This window comes from Arachis ipaensis, chromosome B01 (assembly GCF_000816755.2).
Source record: "Arachis ipaensis cultivar K30076 chromosome B01, Araip1.1, whole genome shotgun sequence".
NCBI lineage: Eukaryota > Viridiplantae > Streptophyta > Magnoliopsida > Fabales > Fabaceae > Arachis > Arachis ipaensis.
This window is the reverse complement of record NC_029785.2, coordinates 51,364,831-51,379,624: the sequence shown is the minus strand read 5'-3', so window position 1 is coordinate 51,379,624 and position 14,794 is coordinate 51,364,831. Positions and strand designations below refer to the sequence as shown.

Sequence of the window (14,794 nt, the reverse complement as noted above, 5' to 3'; positions counted from 1 at the left end):
GGGCTCACCCAGGGGCTATCAGAAATAGGATAAATAATCCCAGCCTCCAGTAATTTGGTGACCTCTTTTTGCACCACTTCCTTCATGGCTGGATTAAGTCGCCTCTGTGGTTGAACCACTGGCTTAGCATTGTCCTCCAATAAGATCTTGTGCATGCATCTAGCTGGCTTATGCCCTTAAGGTCACCTATGGACCACCCAAGAGCTGTCTTGTGTGTCCTTAGCACTTGAATTAGTGCTTCCTCTTCCTGTGGATTTAAAGCAGAGCTTATGATTACTGGAAAAGTGTCACCTTCTCCGAGAAATGTATATTTCAGGGATGGTGGTAATGGCTTGAGCTCAGGTTTAGGAGGTGTTTCCTCTTCCTGAGGAAGTTTCAGAAGTTCTTTTAATTCTTCTGAATCCTCCAAATCAGGTTGAACATCTTTAAAGATGTCTTCCAGCTCGGATTCGAGGCATTTGAATGCCAGGGTTAGAAGCTGGAGTGACGTTGGGCGCCAACTCCTCACCTTTTCCTGGCGTCTGAACGCCAGAACTGTGCTTCTTTTGGGCATTCAACGCCAATTCCTTGCTTGTTTCTGGCGTTGAACGCCAGGACTGAGCATGGTTTGGGCGTTCAACGCCAGCTTTCCTCCCAATTTCTGGTGTTTGATTGCCAGAATTATTCCTCTCCGGGCTCTTACTGTCCTCAGATGGATTTTGGGTAGTTTGCTCATTTCTTGGCTTCCTGCTACCTTGAGGTGGGGCATCTAATGTTTTTCCACTTCTCAATTGAACTGCTTGGCACTCTTCTGTTATTTGTTTTGACAGCTGCTGCTTTGTTTTCTTTAATTGTACTTCCATATTTATATTAGCCATTCTTGTCTCTTGTAGTCTCTCCTTGAATTCGGCTAACTGTTTTGTTAGAAAATCTAATTGCTGATTGAATTCAGTAGCTTGTTCTGTAGGACTCAGTTCAGCAGTCACTGTTCTAGCCTCTTCTTTCATGGAAGGTTCACTGCTTAGGTACAGATGCTGATTTCTGGCAACTGTATCAATGAGCTCTTGAGCTTCTTCAATTGTCTTTCTCATGTGGATAGATCCACCAACTGATTAATCTAGAGAAATATGAGCTCTTTTTGCAAGCCCATAATAGAAGATGTCTAACTGAACCCACTCTGAAAACATTTCAGAGGGGCATTTTCTTAGCATCTCTCTGTATCTCTCCCAGGCATCATAAAGAGATTCATTATCTCCTTGTTTAAAGCCTTAGATGTCCAGCCTTAGCTATGTCATCCTTTTTGGAGGGAAATATTGATTCAGGAATTTTTCTGACAGCTGTTTCCATGTCCTTATGCTAGCCTTAGGTTGGTTATTTAACCACCTCTTAGCTTGGTCTTTTACAGCAAATGGAAACAGTAATATTCTATAGACATCCTGATCTACTTCCTTATCATGGACTGTGTCAGCAATTTGTAAAAACTGTGCCAGAAACTCTATAGGTTCTTCCTGTGGAAGACCGGAATACTGGCAACTTTACTGCACCATGATAATGAGCTGAGGATTCAACTCAAAGCTACTAACTCGGAATGAAGAAAAGATATTTTTTTTTTTTTTGAATTTTATGATGAAAGAAAAAAACACACAAAAGACACACAACTTAAAATTTTTAGATCTAATGCTCTTTGTTTTCAAAAATTTTAGAGGGAAAACACTAAGGAACACCAAACTTAAAAATTTTAAGATCAAAACACAAAGAAGACTCAAGAATACTTTGAAGAATCACAAGAACAACAAGAATATGAAGGTAGAACACCAAACTTAAAATTTTTAGAAAACCAAAATAAAATTTTCAAAAACCAAAGAATAATCAACAAGAAAACACCAAACTTAAAGTTTGGCACAGGATTTAATCAAAGAAAAATTATTTTTGAAAAAAGAATTTAAAAAGAAGATACCCAATTACCAAGAACATAGACCAACGCTCTAGCCAATTGGGCAGTAAATGTAACACTTGTTTTGAAGATGTATTTTTAATAACTAAGAATAATTTTTTTTAAAACTAATGTTTTGAAAAGGCACACGAAAAACAAGAAAAGAAACAGAACAAGAAAAACTAAAGATCAAACAAGAAAAATAAACAAGAACAACTTGAAGATCCAGGAAAAACAAAGAACGCAAATTCGAAAATTTAAAGGAAGATATAAAATATGCAATTGACACCAAACTTAAAATATGAAACTAAACTCAAACAGAAAAATTCAATTATTAGTTTATAAAATTTTCGAAAGATTTAAAAAGAGAAAATAAGGATTTTAAAAGAAAAACTTTTTCTAATCTAAGCAACAAAATAAACCGTCAATTGTCCAAATTCGAACAATTCCCAGCAACGGCACCAAAAACTTGGTGCACGAATCGTGAATCACACTTTTCACAACTCGTACCACTAACCAGCAAGTGCACTGGGTCGTCCAAGTAATACCTTACGTGAGTAAGGGTCGAATCCCACGGAGATTGTTGGCTTGAAGCAATCTATGGTTATCTTGTAACTCTTAGTCAGGATATCAATTATATTTATCAGTTTGAATTGCGAAAAATAAGAGAGCATGAAATAGATACTTGTTATGCAGTAATGGAGAATATGTTGGAGTTTTGGAGATACTTTGTCTTCTGAATCTTTGCTTTCTCCCTGTCTTCTTCTTCACGCACGCAAGATTCCTCCTATGGCAAGCTGTGTGTTGGTGGATCACCGTTGTCAATGGCTACCATCCGTCCTCTCAGTGAAAAAGGTCCAAGTGCGCTGTCACCGCATGGCTAATCATCTGTCGGTTCTCACTCATGCTGGAATAGGATCCATTGATCCTTTTGCGTCTGTCACTACGCCCAACCCTTGTGAGTTTGAAGCTCGTCACAGTCATTCAATTTCTGAATCCTACTCGGAATACCACAGACAAGGTTTAGACTTTCCGGATTCTCAAGAATGCTGCCAACAGATTCTAGCTTATACCACGAAGAATCTGATTAAGGAATCCAAGAGATACTCATTCAATCGAAGGTAGAACAGAGGTGGTTGTCAGGCACATGTTCATAGGTTGAGGATGGTGATGAGTGTCACGGATCATCACATCTATCATATTGAAGCGCGAATGAACATCTTAGATAGGAACAAGCATGTTTGAATAGAAAACAAAAATAATTGCATTAATTCATCGAGACGCAGCAGAGCTCCTCACCCCCCAACAATGGAGTTTAGAGACTCATGCCATCAAAGAGTACAAAGTTCAGATCTAAAATGTCATGAGGTGCAAAATAAATCTCTAAAAGTTGTTTAAATACTAAACTAGTAACCTAGGTTTTCAGCAAATGAGTAAACTGTGATAGATAGTGCAGAAATCTACTTCTGGGGCCCACTTGGTGTGTGCTGGGGCTGAGACTTAAGCTTCTCACGTGTCTGGGCTGTTTTGGGCGTTCAACGCCAGGTTGTAACCTGTTTCTGCGTTGAACTCCAACTTGTAACTTGTTTCTGGCGCTGGACGCCAGACTGCAACATGGAACTGGCGTTAAACGCCAGTTTACGTTGTCTATCCTTGAGCAAAGTATGAACTATTATATATTGCTGGAAAGCCCTAGATGTCTACTTTCCAACGCAATTGGAAGCACACCAATTGGACTCCTGTAGCTCCAGAAAATCCATTTCGAGTGCTAAGAGGTCAGAATCCAACAACATCAGCAGTCCTTTTTCAGCCTGAATCAGATTTTTGCTCAGCTCCCTCAATTTCAGCCAGAAAATATCTGAAATTACAGAAAAACACACAAACTTATAGTAAAGTCCAGAAATATGAATTTTGCCTAAAAACTAATGAAAATATACTAAAAACTAACCAAATCATACTAAAAACTATATGAAATTAACCCCAAAAAGCGTATAAAATATCTGCTCATCACTGCTCCGGATTTGAGGAAACCGACCTGGAAGAAGTAGGTTCTGGACTTGATGAAGAATATTGAGGATCTGGAACTTTCCATCTAGAGAGCCGAGCAAGTGGCTATTGATGGTGTCTTTGATGTCGAGACTAATATTATGGATCAGATTAGGTTGAAGACTCCTGACTTGGACGTCTCCGAAGTCGATGCCTTCAAAAAGGTTGTGGATGAAAAAAATGTTTCCATTCTGTAATTTACATACAATTTTTCTTTACTTATTTTCTAAGTATTTTGAAGTTGGTACCTAGTTATTTATGACACTTTTTGCAGCATCATTCTCGTTTCTTTTCAGGATTTAACAGTTATTTATTCCTGTTTTGTCGGGGTAATTGAATGCTTAGCATTTTATTCTATACTACTCATCGTACTCTTTTTCCTTCGTTAAACTGTTTGCTTCGAGCTTTACTTTTTTAGCTCGCTTTCGATTTTAAATGAGTAAGCTAACGTTTTCCATGCATAATATTGAATTCATAGTGAGAATTAAAGATTTTTCTAGCAATTCAAACATTTAAATAAATAAAAAATAAAAGGGAATCTTTTAAATAGTACAAATGAGGCCTTATTAAAAACCGTTTCCTAGGAAAAGAGTGTCCTTTATTTCATGAAGTGAAGTAGGATTTTTTGAAAGTGTTACCATCACCTAGGAGAAATACTTCTTCAAATGGGTTGCATTCTATCTTCGCAGTATCTCAATGCCATCGAAGGTTTCCAGCTTGTATGCTCCTTTTCCTAGTACCCCCTTTACTCTGAAGGGTCCATTCCATGCCAGAGCTAGCTTATCCCGCGTTCCCGGTACCCCGGCATCGGCTTGCCTTAGAACCAAATCTCCAACTTGAAAACTTCTGGGTCAGACTTTCGTGTTGTATCTCTTAGCCACCCTTTGCTTCAGGGCTTATTTTACTAAGTTGGCCATGCTTTTAACTTCATCAATTAAATCTAAGCTTTCACGTGTTGCCGATGACCCTAAAAGCATTCTCGGGCTTCGCAGTATCTCGGGCTTGTTTGTGACAATGGATTTGGGAATTCCGAACCTCGCTTTGACGTCTCTCCATTCGAACTTCTGACATTGGGTAGAGCTGATGCTAGACAATGGCGCAACTTCAATCCATTTTGTGAAATAGTCTATAGCAACTATAAGGTATTTTACCTGCCTAAGACCTTGTGGGAAAGGTCCCAACAAGTTCACCCTTCATTTAGCGAATGGCCGAGTCGGTATAACTGATACGAGTTCATGGGGGTGGTGCTTGGTGGAGGTTGCTATGTTGTTGACACTTATCACATTTCTTTATATATTCCATGTCATCTTTGATAAGCGTCGGCCAGTAGTATCTGGCTCTGATGACTTTCTGTGCCAACGAACTTTCCCCCAAGTGGTGTCCATAACATCCTTAATAAATTTCCTACAGAACATACATTGTTTGTTGGTCATTTAAGCATTTCAATAACAGCTGGGACATGCCCCTTTTATGCAATTGACCATTTATCACGGTGTTCTTGGATGCTTTAAGCCATAGTTTTCTTGCTTCCTTAGGATCATTAGGCAATGTCCAGTATTCTAAATATTCACAAATTAGGTTCATCTAAATGTTGACAGTAGATGAACACAAAGGCAAAACATCGGGTTTCATCACAGTGGGCTTTGTAAGCACCTCCTGTATTAGACTACGATTTTACGATCTAGGCTTAGTACTTGCAAGCTTGGACAATACATCAGCACGAGTATTTTGTTCTTTAGGTACATGTTTGATTGAAAAAGAATCGAAGGTTTTTACCTCTTCATGTACCCTTTTCAAGTATTGTTGTAGTAACGGGTCCATTGCTTGGTACTCCCCATTAACTTGAGAGGTTACCAACTGTGAATCAATGAACGCAGTTATGCCCATTGCTCCAGCATCTCGAGCTAGTGCCATTCCTGCAAGCAAAGTCTCATACTCTACTTGATTATTTGAAATTGGGAAGTCAAATTTAATGGAGACTACAATCAGCACGTCTTTTTCTTTGGTTAAGATGAGGCCTGCTCCCCCATATCGGACATTGGAGGCTCCATCCACGTGAAGCTCCCATGTTGGTATATCGGGATCAGGGTGCGTCATTTCAGCTAGTAAATCGACCATCACTTGAGCCTTGATGGCTAAGCATGGTTCGTAACGCACATCAAATTCAGACAACTCAACAGACCAGTTTATCATCCGACCCACCACTACAAAAAAGTTAGTAATTACGGCAGTTTTTTAGGGTTATTACGGCGGTTTGAACCGCCATTATTACCTTGAATGACAACTAAGAAAAAATGCCGGAATTCTAAGCGCCATTTAGTTATTACGGCGGTTTTTTAACATGTTAAAACGGTTGTTTAAACTGCCATTTTTTTCTGGATAAAACGGCATTTTTTGGGTGGTTAAAACGGCGGTTCAAACCACCATTATTTTCAAATAAAATAGCGTTTTTATGTTGGTTAAAACGGCAGTTCAAACCGCCGTTATTTCCAGATAAAACGGCATTTTTTTTTATTAAAACGGCAGTTCAAACCGCCATTATTTCCGGACAAAATAACGTTTTTAATTAGTTAAAACGACGTTTGAAACCGACATTTTTACTAAGTTAAAATGGTATTTCATGTTGTTTAAAATGACATTCATAAACGACTATTTTTACTGAATAAAAATGACATTTTTTATCGTTTAAAAAGGTATTTTTAACTATTATTTTTACCACGTCAAACAAACAATTTTTTATTTAAAATTTCATAATAACAAAAAATCATAACCTATAAACAAAATATTATATAACTCAAATAAAATATCAAACATAATATATAGTTTTTTTATTAGTATTAGAAATAAAAAATAATAATTTTTATACAAATAATTAAGCAAATCATATCCACTAATTATTACTGAGAAGTATTAGCATAGGCATGCAAAAAAAAGAGCTCGAAGGACATGAGCTATGAACTAAAAAGTCAACTTCTGGCATCATAACATTTCTAGTAGCATTGGCATGAGCTTGAGAAATTAAACCACCAGAATTTCTAGTCTCCAAAGAATTTTCTGACTTTCCACTGCTTTTAAGCCTCTTCAAATTCTTTTCACCTCATGCTTTTGGAATCTCTAGTGGACGTCTACCATTTATTTCACTTTTGTCTTCAATTTCACTATCTACCTCCTCTTGTAAAATCATGAAGAATTCAAACTTTTCCACTTAGTTAAAAATGGAAACATAGTTGGTCCCTCCTAATTGGAAATGCCACAAATAATATCCCCACCCTGTACTTAAACTGAACCGAAATATGTATTATTTCATGATAGTAATTGAGTAGTAATTCTTCAATATACAAAGAATGCAAGAGAGTTATTGAAACACTAAATTGAAAGTAATTAAATGATTCTAATTTCTAAGAAGCAAAATAACAAACACATAGAGTGCAAGAGTAACGGTAAGCAATCACCTTTCGTGGACTAAGAGTAACCTTTTCTTCACAAATTGAACCAAGCTCTGCAAATATATAATATGGACAAGTTATACAATAGGCTGAGAAATAAACTTAACAAGGTGCTACCTTGTAATAAAGAAGCTAAAGAAAGTGCAAGAGGCATGCTTTCATCCAAGTCCTATTAACAATTTTGGAAAAAGTACAGAAGTATTAGCAGTCAATGCAACTTTATCTAGATTATTTTTATGTCAAGCATACTCATAACTTTATCTAGATTATTTTTATGTCAAGCATACTTAATGTGCATTGCATCAGCAACCACAACCACAAATTTTCATTATATGAGTTGAATATTGTTAACTCTTGACTGGTTTAAAAAATCCAAAACTGAAGGAGATAAACATAAACAAGGGGTTCTTTTGTAAATTTGCAATTTCCTTTTTTTTTGTTCAGAATCTAAAATAGTAGAAAACACTGAACTGAAACAAGTAAACATCATATATTATTGAAAATATGTTGGAGTGTGAAGAAAGAAAGAAAAAAAAGAAACTTGCCTGGTAAATATTCCCAGTGGTTATGTTATTATCACGAGTCAACTTGATATCCATAAGGCGCTCATAGTTTCCAAGATCCAGGTCCACCTATCAAGATTCATCATTTCTCTTTTTATGATTCTACTTAAAATAAAAGAAAAGTACAAGAATAAAAAGAGATATAGTTGTATATAATATTATATTATATTATTGTTACTAATGAAGAGAAAATCAGATAGTGATTGTTGGATTAAAAAAGTGATCAAGACCTCTTAACTACTTGAATAACATTATATACTTATATCATGGATCACAATATCATAAAAATAAAAAAATGCTAATACAGTACAATTCATCACTATAAAGTCAACCAATTTTTATTCCTTGAAAATAAATATATACAAATGTGTATAGATTTCAAAAATATATTCCCATTTAAATATGCGAGAGAGAATAACTTACTTATATCTTTCAAATATATTCCCATTCTTCTTATTCTTTCCCATCCCCTGTCATATACTCCAATATAAATAACCAGTGTTTGAACGAATTTGTAAAAAAAAATTGAGCAAGGAATGAATAATGTGTTAGGGAAGGAAGGTGGATGTTTAAGGAATGTATATATGTATGACCTTACATCCAGGGCATTCGATGGCTCTTTTTCCGCTACAGGTTTCACAACCTTTAAGTATCTGCGAAATTAAAAAGCAGGGATGATGATTAGTCATATAGTTGAAAACTTGAAATGATGAAATAAGAGACACGTTGAAGCTGCATCATATATATGGCTTAAGTGGACAGAACTTGATTAACTAGCAGGGCATTTGTTAGTATAAATAAATTTATAATCTAAATGAATATGTGGTGTGCAGATTAAGAGAAGAGAGCCACACTGAATTAAGTGAAAATCCTCCAGATTTAGCAGTAAAGGGTGTTGTGATGCATCTTCTAGTGGCTGTGAATGCTTGGGGACCAGCCAAACTGAAGTTGTTATAGCAGTGGACAGAGATATATGACATTTTTCTCTTCCCTTTCTCTTCTAAGTAGTTCTATATTCCTTCCTCCTCTCTTATAGCAGTGGACAAAGAAGACAGTGAATGCTTAACGGCTTTTTGAATCCAAGTTCAGCTCTTGCCATCTCTCTCTCTCTCTCCTTTGTGCAGGTAGATGCTCTTTAAAACTGTAGAAAATTAAAATTGAAGAATGCAAGGTCAAATTTGCAATAGATTACAAACAAGTTCATAACTACAAACTAGTTATTCTACACCAAATATTATATGTAGTAAAAAGAGATTCAAGGCTAAAAAACTTAACTAGTAAAAAACATACAGCTAAACATAAGTATACTTCCTTTCCTTTTGGTGGAGAAAAGAAAAGTGGGATCCAAGGTTGCATCATTTCTACTTCTAGGCCAGTGCATGCCAAGAGCCCCAATGACATCTCAGCATATTAATTACAGATGGTCTATAACCAAGGACTAAAAGAGAATCAAACCCAATTCCTTTGATCTTACCAGTTGAGCCAACCCTTATTTGCAAAATCATAGAAGATCAACCTTCCACCATTAACATCATCCACTACAATATTTTCAGGATGCTGCATGGCCAAGTTAAATATTAGTAACACACAAGAAGAAGTATCAAATCCAGCTAAGCTATTAACACAAAGCAATTACATGTCTTGAAATAGTGTTTAAAAAATTGATCTGAAATGAAATGAAATGAAATAATTGCATCTCACTTTTTCTTCTCAAGCTGATCCTTGACAAGAAGTGCAGAACCAAAAGCACCTTTTTTTATTTGCTCAAGTACTTCGTACTGCTCCATGTCATCAACAAGTAATTGAAAATTTCACTCTCCTGAACACAAAGTGTAGCACAAATCAAGCATATTAGACCCTTACACATTTAGTCATTTATATTATTGAACCATAATTCTAAATTCAAAGTAAATAAATAAATGAAATGTAGTTAATCAGAAACAAAGGAATGCAGTTATACGAGATTGCACCGAATGGCATTAAAGGAATGGCATTCAAAGTAAATAAATAAATGAAATGTAGTCATTGTAATACTCAAAAGAGCAATGTTGATATAATCAATAAAAATAAGTCTCCTTCTAATAGTTTCAACCCAATAAACGTAGTAGGAAGTTGGAAAACTTACGTGATAGACCAATTTTGGCCAAGAAATCTTCACTCTTCATCAATCTCACAATCTTCATCAGAAAAAGAAAAGAAGAAGATGTTGAATTTAATTATGTGGCACACCTTGAAAGATTCATTGTCTGTTTTAAAGTTTATTCCTGGAGCATACTTTAGCCACACAGGAAATCCTCTATATACAACAAAAAAATGATAAATAAAATAAAATTAAATTAAAAATTATAAAAAATAAAGGAAGATTTAAGGACTCCATCTCCTTAAGCTTTTCTTAATAATCTTATTTAAAATGGTCATATGCACTTAACTTATTGGACAATTCCTGCACCGAAAGAAAACTGCTAATACGTAACTCCTCTTGTTACCTTATTATACAAACTAGAACCAGGAGGATCTATAAGGAAGCACTTGATCCTTGGATTCTTTTCCTGTTGTGCATAAAACTAGAATGTCAAGCAGGGTCCATAATCAAAATCGCATTGTTGCAAAGGTGACGGTAGAGGAACAGGGTATGAACCTAAAGAAAACTGCTAATACCAGACACAATGCCACCAATGCCTGCTGCTACATTTTCTTTAGATTCCCTTCTAATGATCTTTGTGAGTAATTGACACTGGTCTTACTCTTTCAACAGTTGCCCCAAGGGCTTCAATTATTTGAGAATGAAATTTGATTCCAATACAGTAAACAAATTGCTTCAGTCATAGTGGGAGGCTAAGAAGAACATGGTTAAATTAAATTAACTTGATAGACAGAAACTCTACTTTGTCAAGATTAATCTAGCAGCTCTATAATGACATGCAAAATGTTACGAGATAATGAGTCTTAATAGTGTATAATTAGCATGCTTAACTAGAATAACAAAAGTACCTATGTTCTCAATGGTGGCATCATTGGGTATAATAACGTGGGATTTGCATGCGAATGCAGGAGCAACCATGGTGATGCTAATGGCAGTGCTACTAGCACTTCCTTCAATGATTATTCCACCTGGACTTAGCTGGCCAGATTCTAAGGCCTGCATAATCAATCATAGAGAGTTTAATATGTAGAGGAAGACTTTTATTTCACACCTAATTTGTCGCAAACTATGAATTTATCTAAAAATTTTATTCTAAATGAAAATTCTAAAAAACAGTAAGATTTGTACCTCTAGGATAATTGGATGACTTGAACATCTTGTCCTAATTACAGAAAACAGCAAGAAGAACTAAGTAGAAACTGGAAACTTAATTCACAGAACAAATTTCTTTCATATTTTATTTTCATATTCAAATCTAACATAACATAGCACTCCTTTTCAACCTCATCCATCAGTCTCATACTCATGCACCAAAGAATCAAAACCCTAATATCGCACCACGAAATTAAAACTTGACTTGACTAGTTGATTTCCACAATATCATGGGGCATAACTGTAAATTTAGTGAAAAATGAAAAAAAAAATAAAGAGCACTTACTGTGAGCAAGTGAGATGAGCGGTTCTCAATCTCATCGATCATGTCACGTGCATTTTCTAGAGCTGGCACTGCCTCCATGATTCTGTTGGAGCCGCATTCGCGTAGAGACAGTTCTCTCCTCATGAACGTGTGGTAAAATTCCACCACCTCTGGCTCCCTCGTCAACAAGAACAATGACGCAAAAGATCAATCAAAGTAAAAATACACAATAAGAAAAAAGAACATGCATTCTCTATTTCTTCCTATTAGAGCATGAACTTGATCTAAAAATATGAAGAGAAAGGAAAAATCAAAAGATGAAGTAGATCAAATTAGTAATTAATAATTCACAAAATAACAAAACCAAATCGCAGAAGCACAATTGGAGGCTAGCAACAACGGCGCCGCTTGTGGCGGTGGCAAACTTCAGATCGAAGTTGAAGAACCAGTTCACAGGAGCTCAATCATAGGCAGCAATAACATCACTTGCAGTAGTACAAAGATGAATCGTGACGGCAAACCCTCAGATCAGAACTGGAAAACTAGATCAACAAAAGTGGCTTCATCGCGTGGAGATGAACAACGGCAATTGTTAGGGTTTCGTATACTCTCCCTCTCATATGTTGAAAAGCATCACTTGCTTTCACTCTCATATTCTCTTTTAGTTTTATAAAAAAAAAACATTAAAACAATTGTAGTGGTGGGTATAAATGCCAAAATGTAGCGCTTGTAACAAGGATATTATGGCATAAGAGAGAAATGTTAAAATGAACCAACAATACGGCAGTTAAGTAACATTGCCATAATATTAGTGCCATTTTAATTATATTTTTTTGTAGTGCACGAGGTCGGGATTTTGCAAAACCTTTTTTATCAGCTCGTCGGTTCGTACAATTATCAAATAACTTTAGAAATACTGGCACAACTGATGTGCCAATGTCAGTAATGCAAAAGTGAGTTTCTCTATTTTTGAGTATTGTAGCTCAGGTCCTTGAAGGACTTTGCTAAAGAAATACACTGGCCATTGATGTTTGTCCTGATCTTCTGAGACCAAGGCCGAAGTCAGGATCTCTTCATTCACGGATAAATACAAATATCAGGTTGCCCATTGATGAACGGATTTTTGCTAGTAAAGAATTCACAATAAATTCTCGTTGCTAGTATATTTTCTAAACCAACAAGAATCCTTTCATACAAAAGTTTTGTTTGTCACTTAAGCAAACACAATAAAAATAATAACCAAAGTATTCAAACTTCGGGTCGTCTCTCAAGGAATTGCAGGGAGGAGTAGTTATTATTGGTTATGGAAAAGTATCTTTTTGGGGTTTTTAAATAAGAAATAGGAAAAGTAAATTGCAAGAATTAAATCAATAACTAATAAAGCTCTTGGCAAGGTATGAGAAATAGAAGTCCTATCCTAGCTATCCTTATCAATTGTGATGAGAATTGTTCATTACTCCCACTTAGTTAATCCTTACTAAATAAAGGAAAGTCAAGTGGACTAATCAATTTGATTCCTCAAGTCCTAGTCAACTCCTAAGGAAAGACTAGCTTTAGAGGGATCCAAACCAACCAGCAAATTCCAATCATCAATCAACAAAGGAGTTTGATAACTCAAGTGTCTCCAATTACTCAACCAAAGCCAAAAGGAGAGAGCATCAACAACATAAATAGAAGAAAACAATCATAAATATGAAATACCTCAAATTGCATTAAATAAAGAAATCAAATCTAACATGGAGTTCATAAACCAAATTGGGAAAATAAATAAACTAGAATGCTAGAGTAAATAAAAGTAGAAGAGAAACTAAATTAAAGGAACATTGAACCTGGGATTGAGAAGAAATAAACCTAAAACTAAGAGAAATCCTAAAACCCAGAGAGAGGAGAGAGCCTCTCTCTAGAAACTACATCTAAAACCTAAAATTGCGTATATTAGAAGTGAATGAATGAATGATGAATGAATGAATTTCTTGATTCCCCCACTCTGTAGCCTCTAATTTGTGTTTTCTGGGCCAAAAACTGGGTCAATAATAGCCCAGAAATTACCCCCAGCAATTTCTGATACGTCAAGCACGTGGCTCTGTCACGTGTACACGTGGATTGAACTTTCGTCAGGTCACGTGTACGCGTGATCCACGTGTGCACGTCACCTAACAACATGGAAACTATGGCAAATTATATATCATTTCAAAGCCCCGGATGTTAGCTTTCCAACACAATGGAAACCGCCTCATTTAAACCTCTGTAGCTCAAGTTATGGTCGATTTAGTACGAAGAGGTCAGGCTGGACAGCTCAGCAATTCCTTCAGTTTCTTGTATTCCTTCCACTTTTGTATGCTTCCTTTCCATCCTCTAAGCCATTCCTGCCCTATAAACCTTGAAAACACTTAACACACATATCAAGGTATCGAATGGTAATAACAGAGGATTAAACATAGCAAAATTAAGGCCAAAGAAACATGTTTTCAATCATAGCACAAAATCAGGAAGAAAAATGTAAAGCATGCAATTTCTATGAATAAGTATGAGAATAGTGGATAAAATTCACTCAATTAAGCACAAGATGTACCACAAAATAGTGGTGCATCACCCATGCTTGGGTTTTGCCAAAATAAGAGGAGATAAGAGTAAGTTTTTAAAATGCTGGAAAGCAACCTTACATTCCTCCATCTAAGCAAAGTCAATATCTTTTCTCATTAAGTTAATGAATGGTTTCGCTTTAGTGACGAAGGCTCCCAAGAACCTGGTTAGGGCAGCCAACTGACCTGTCAGCCTTTGGACCTCTTTGAGGTTTTGAGAGATTAACATGTCCAAGATTTCCTAGAACTTCTTGGGATTTGCCTCTATGCCTCTTTGGGTAACCATAAACCCTAAAAATTTACCTCCCCAAACTCCGAAAATACACTTTGCCTGGTTCAACCTCACCCTGTGAAGTTAGAAGCAATCAAACACTTCCTTGAGGTCCTTGATCAGGTCAAAATCTTCATTGATTTTGATTAGCATATCATCAATATATACTTCCATGTTCCTCCCGATCTACTATTTAAAAAATTTTGCCATTAGCCTTTGGTATGTTGCCCCTGTATTTTTAAACCAAAAGGCATTACAGTATAACAGTAAATTCCCTCCCGGGTAATAAAAGCTGTTTTTTCCTCGTCAGCATTGTGCATCAGAATTTGGTTGTAACCACTATAAGCATCCAAGAAGCTTAGAACCTGATATCCCGAGGAGGAGTCAATCATATTATCTATGTTGGGTAAATGG

General features: G+C 36.0%; 1 protein-coding gene across 11 annotated transcripts in view; it reads right to left on the bottom strand.

Annotated features, from left to right (window-relative positions):
• The window catches only part of LOC107630270, a 12,469-nt gene extending 172 nt beyond the window's left edge, over positions 1-12,297 (bottom strand). The window contains exons 1-12 of one of the 11 annotated variants that reach the window (XR_001618220.2): positions 11,549-12,288; positions 11,239-11,272; positions 10,959-11,106; positions 10,606-10,734; positions 10,454-10,516; positions 10,093-10,144; positions 9,669-9,786; positions 9,442-9,524; positions 8,822-9,108; positions 8,566-8,620; positions 8,391-8,437; positions 7,946-8,036 (exon numbers count right to left, since the gene is read on the bottom strand). Coding sequence is in view for 1 of the 11 variants with exons in the window: in XM_016333372.2 (XP_016188858.1) it covers positions 10,676-10,734; positions 10,959-11,106; positions 11,549-11,671 (330 nt within the window). In the remaining 10 variants the exon portion in view is untranslated. Of the gene's footprint in view, positions 1-7,945; positions 8,037-8,390; positions 8,438-8,560; positions 8,621-8,821; positions 9,109-9,242; positions 9,335-9,441; positions 9,525-9,668; positions 9,787-10,092; positions 10,145-10,453; positions 10,517-10,604; positions 10,735-10,958; positions 11,107-11,238; positions 11,273-11,548 lie in introns of those variants that run through there. The other 10 variants (XR_002361286.1, XR_002361288.1, XR_002361290.1 and 7 more) reach the window with 10 other exon arrangements.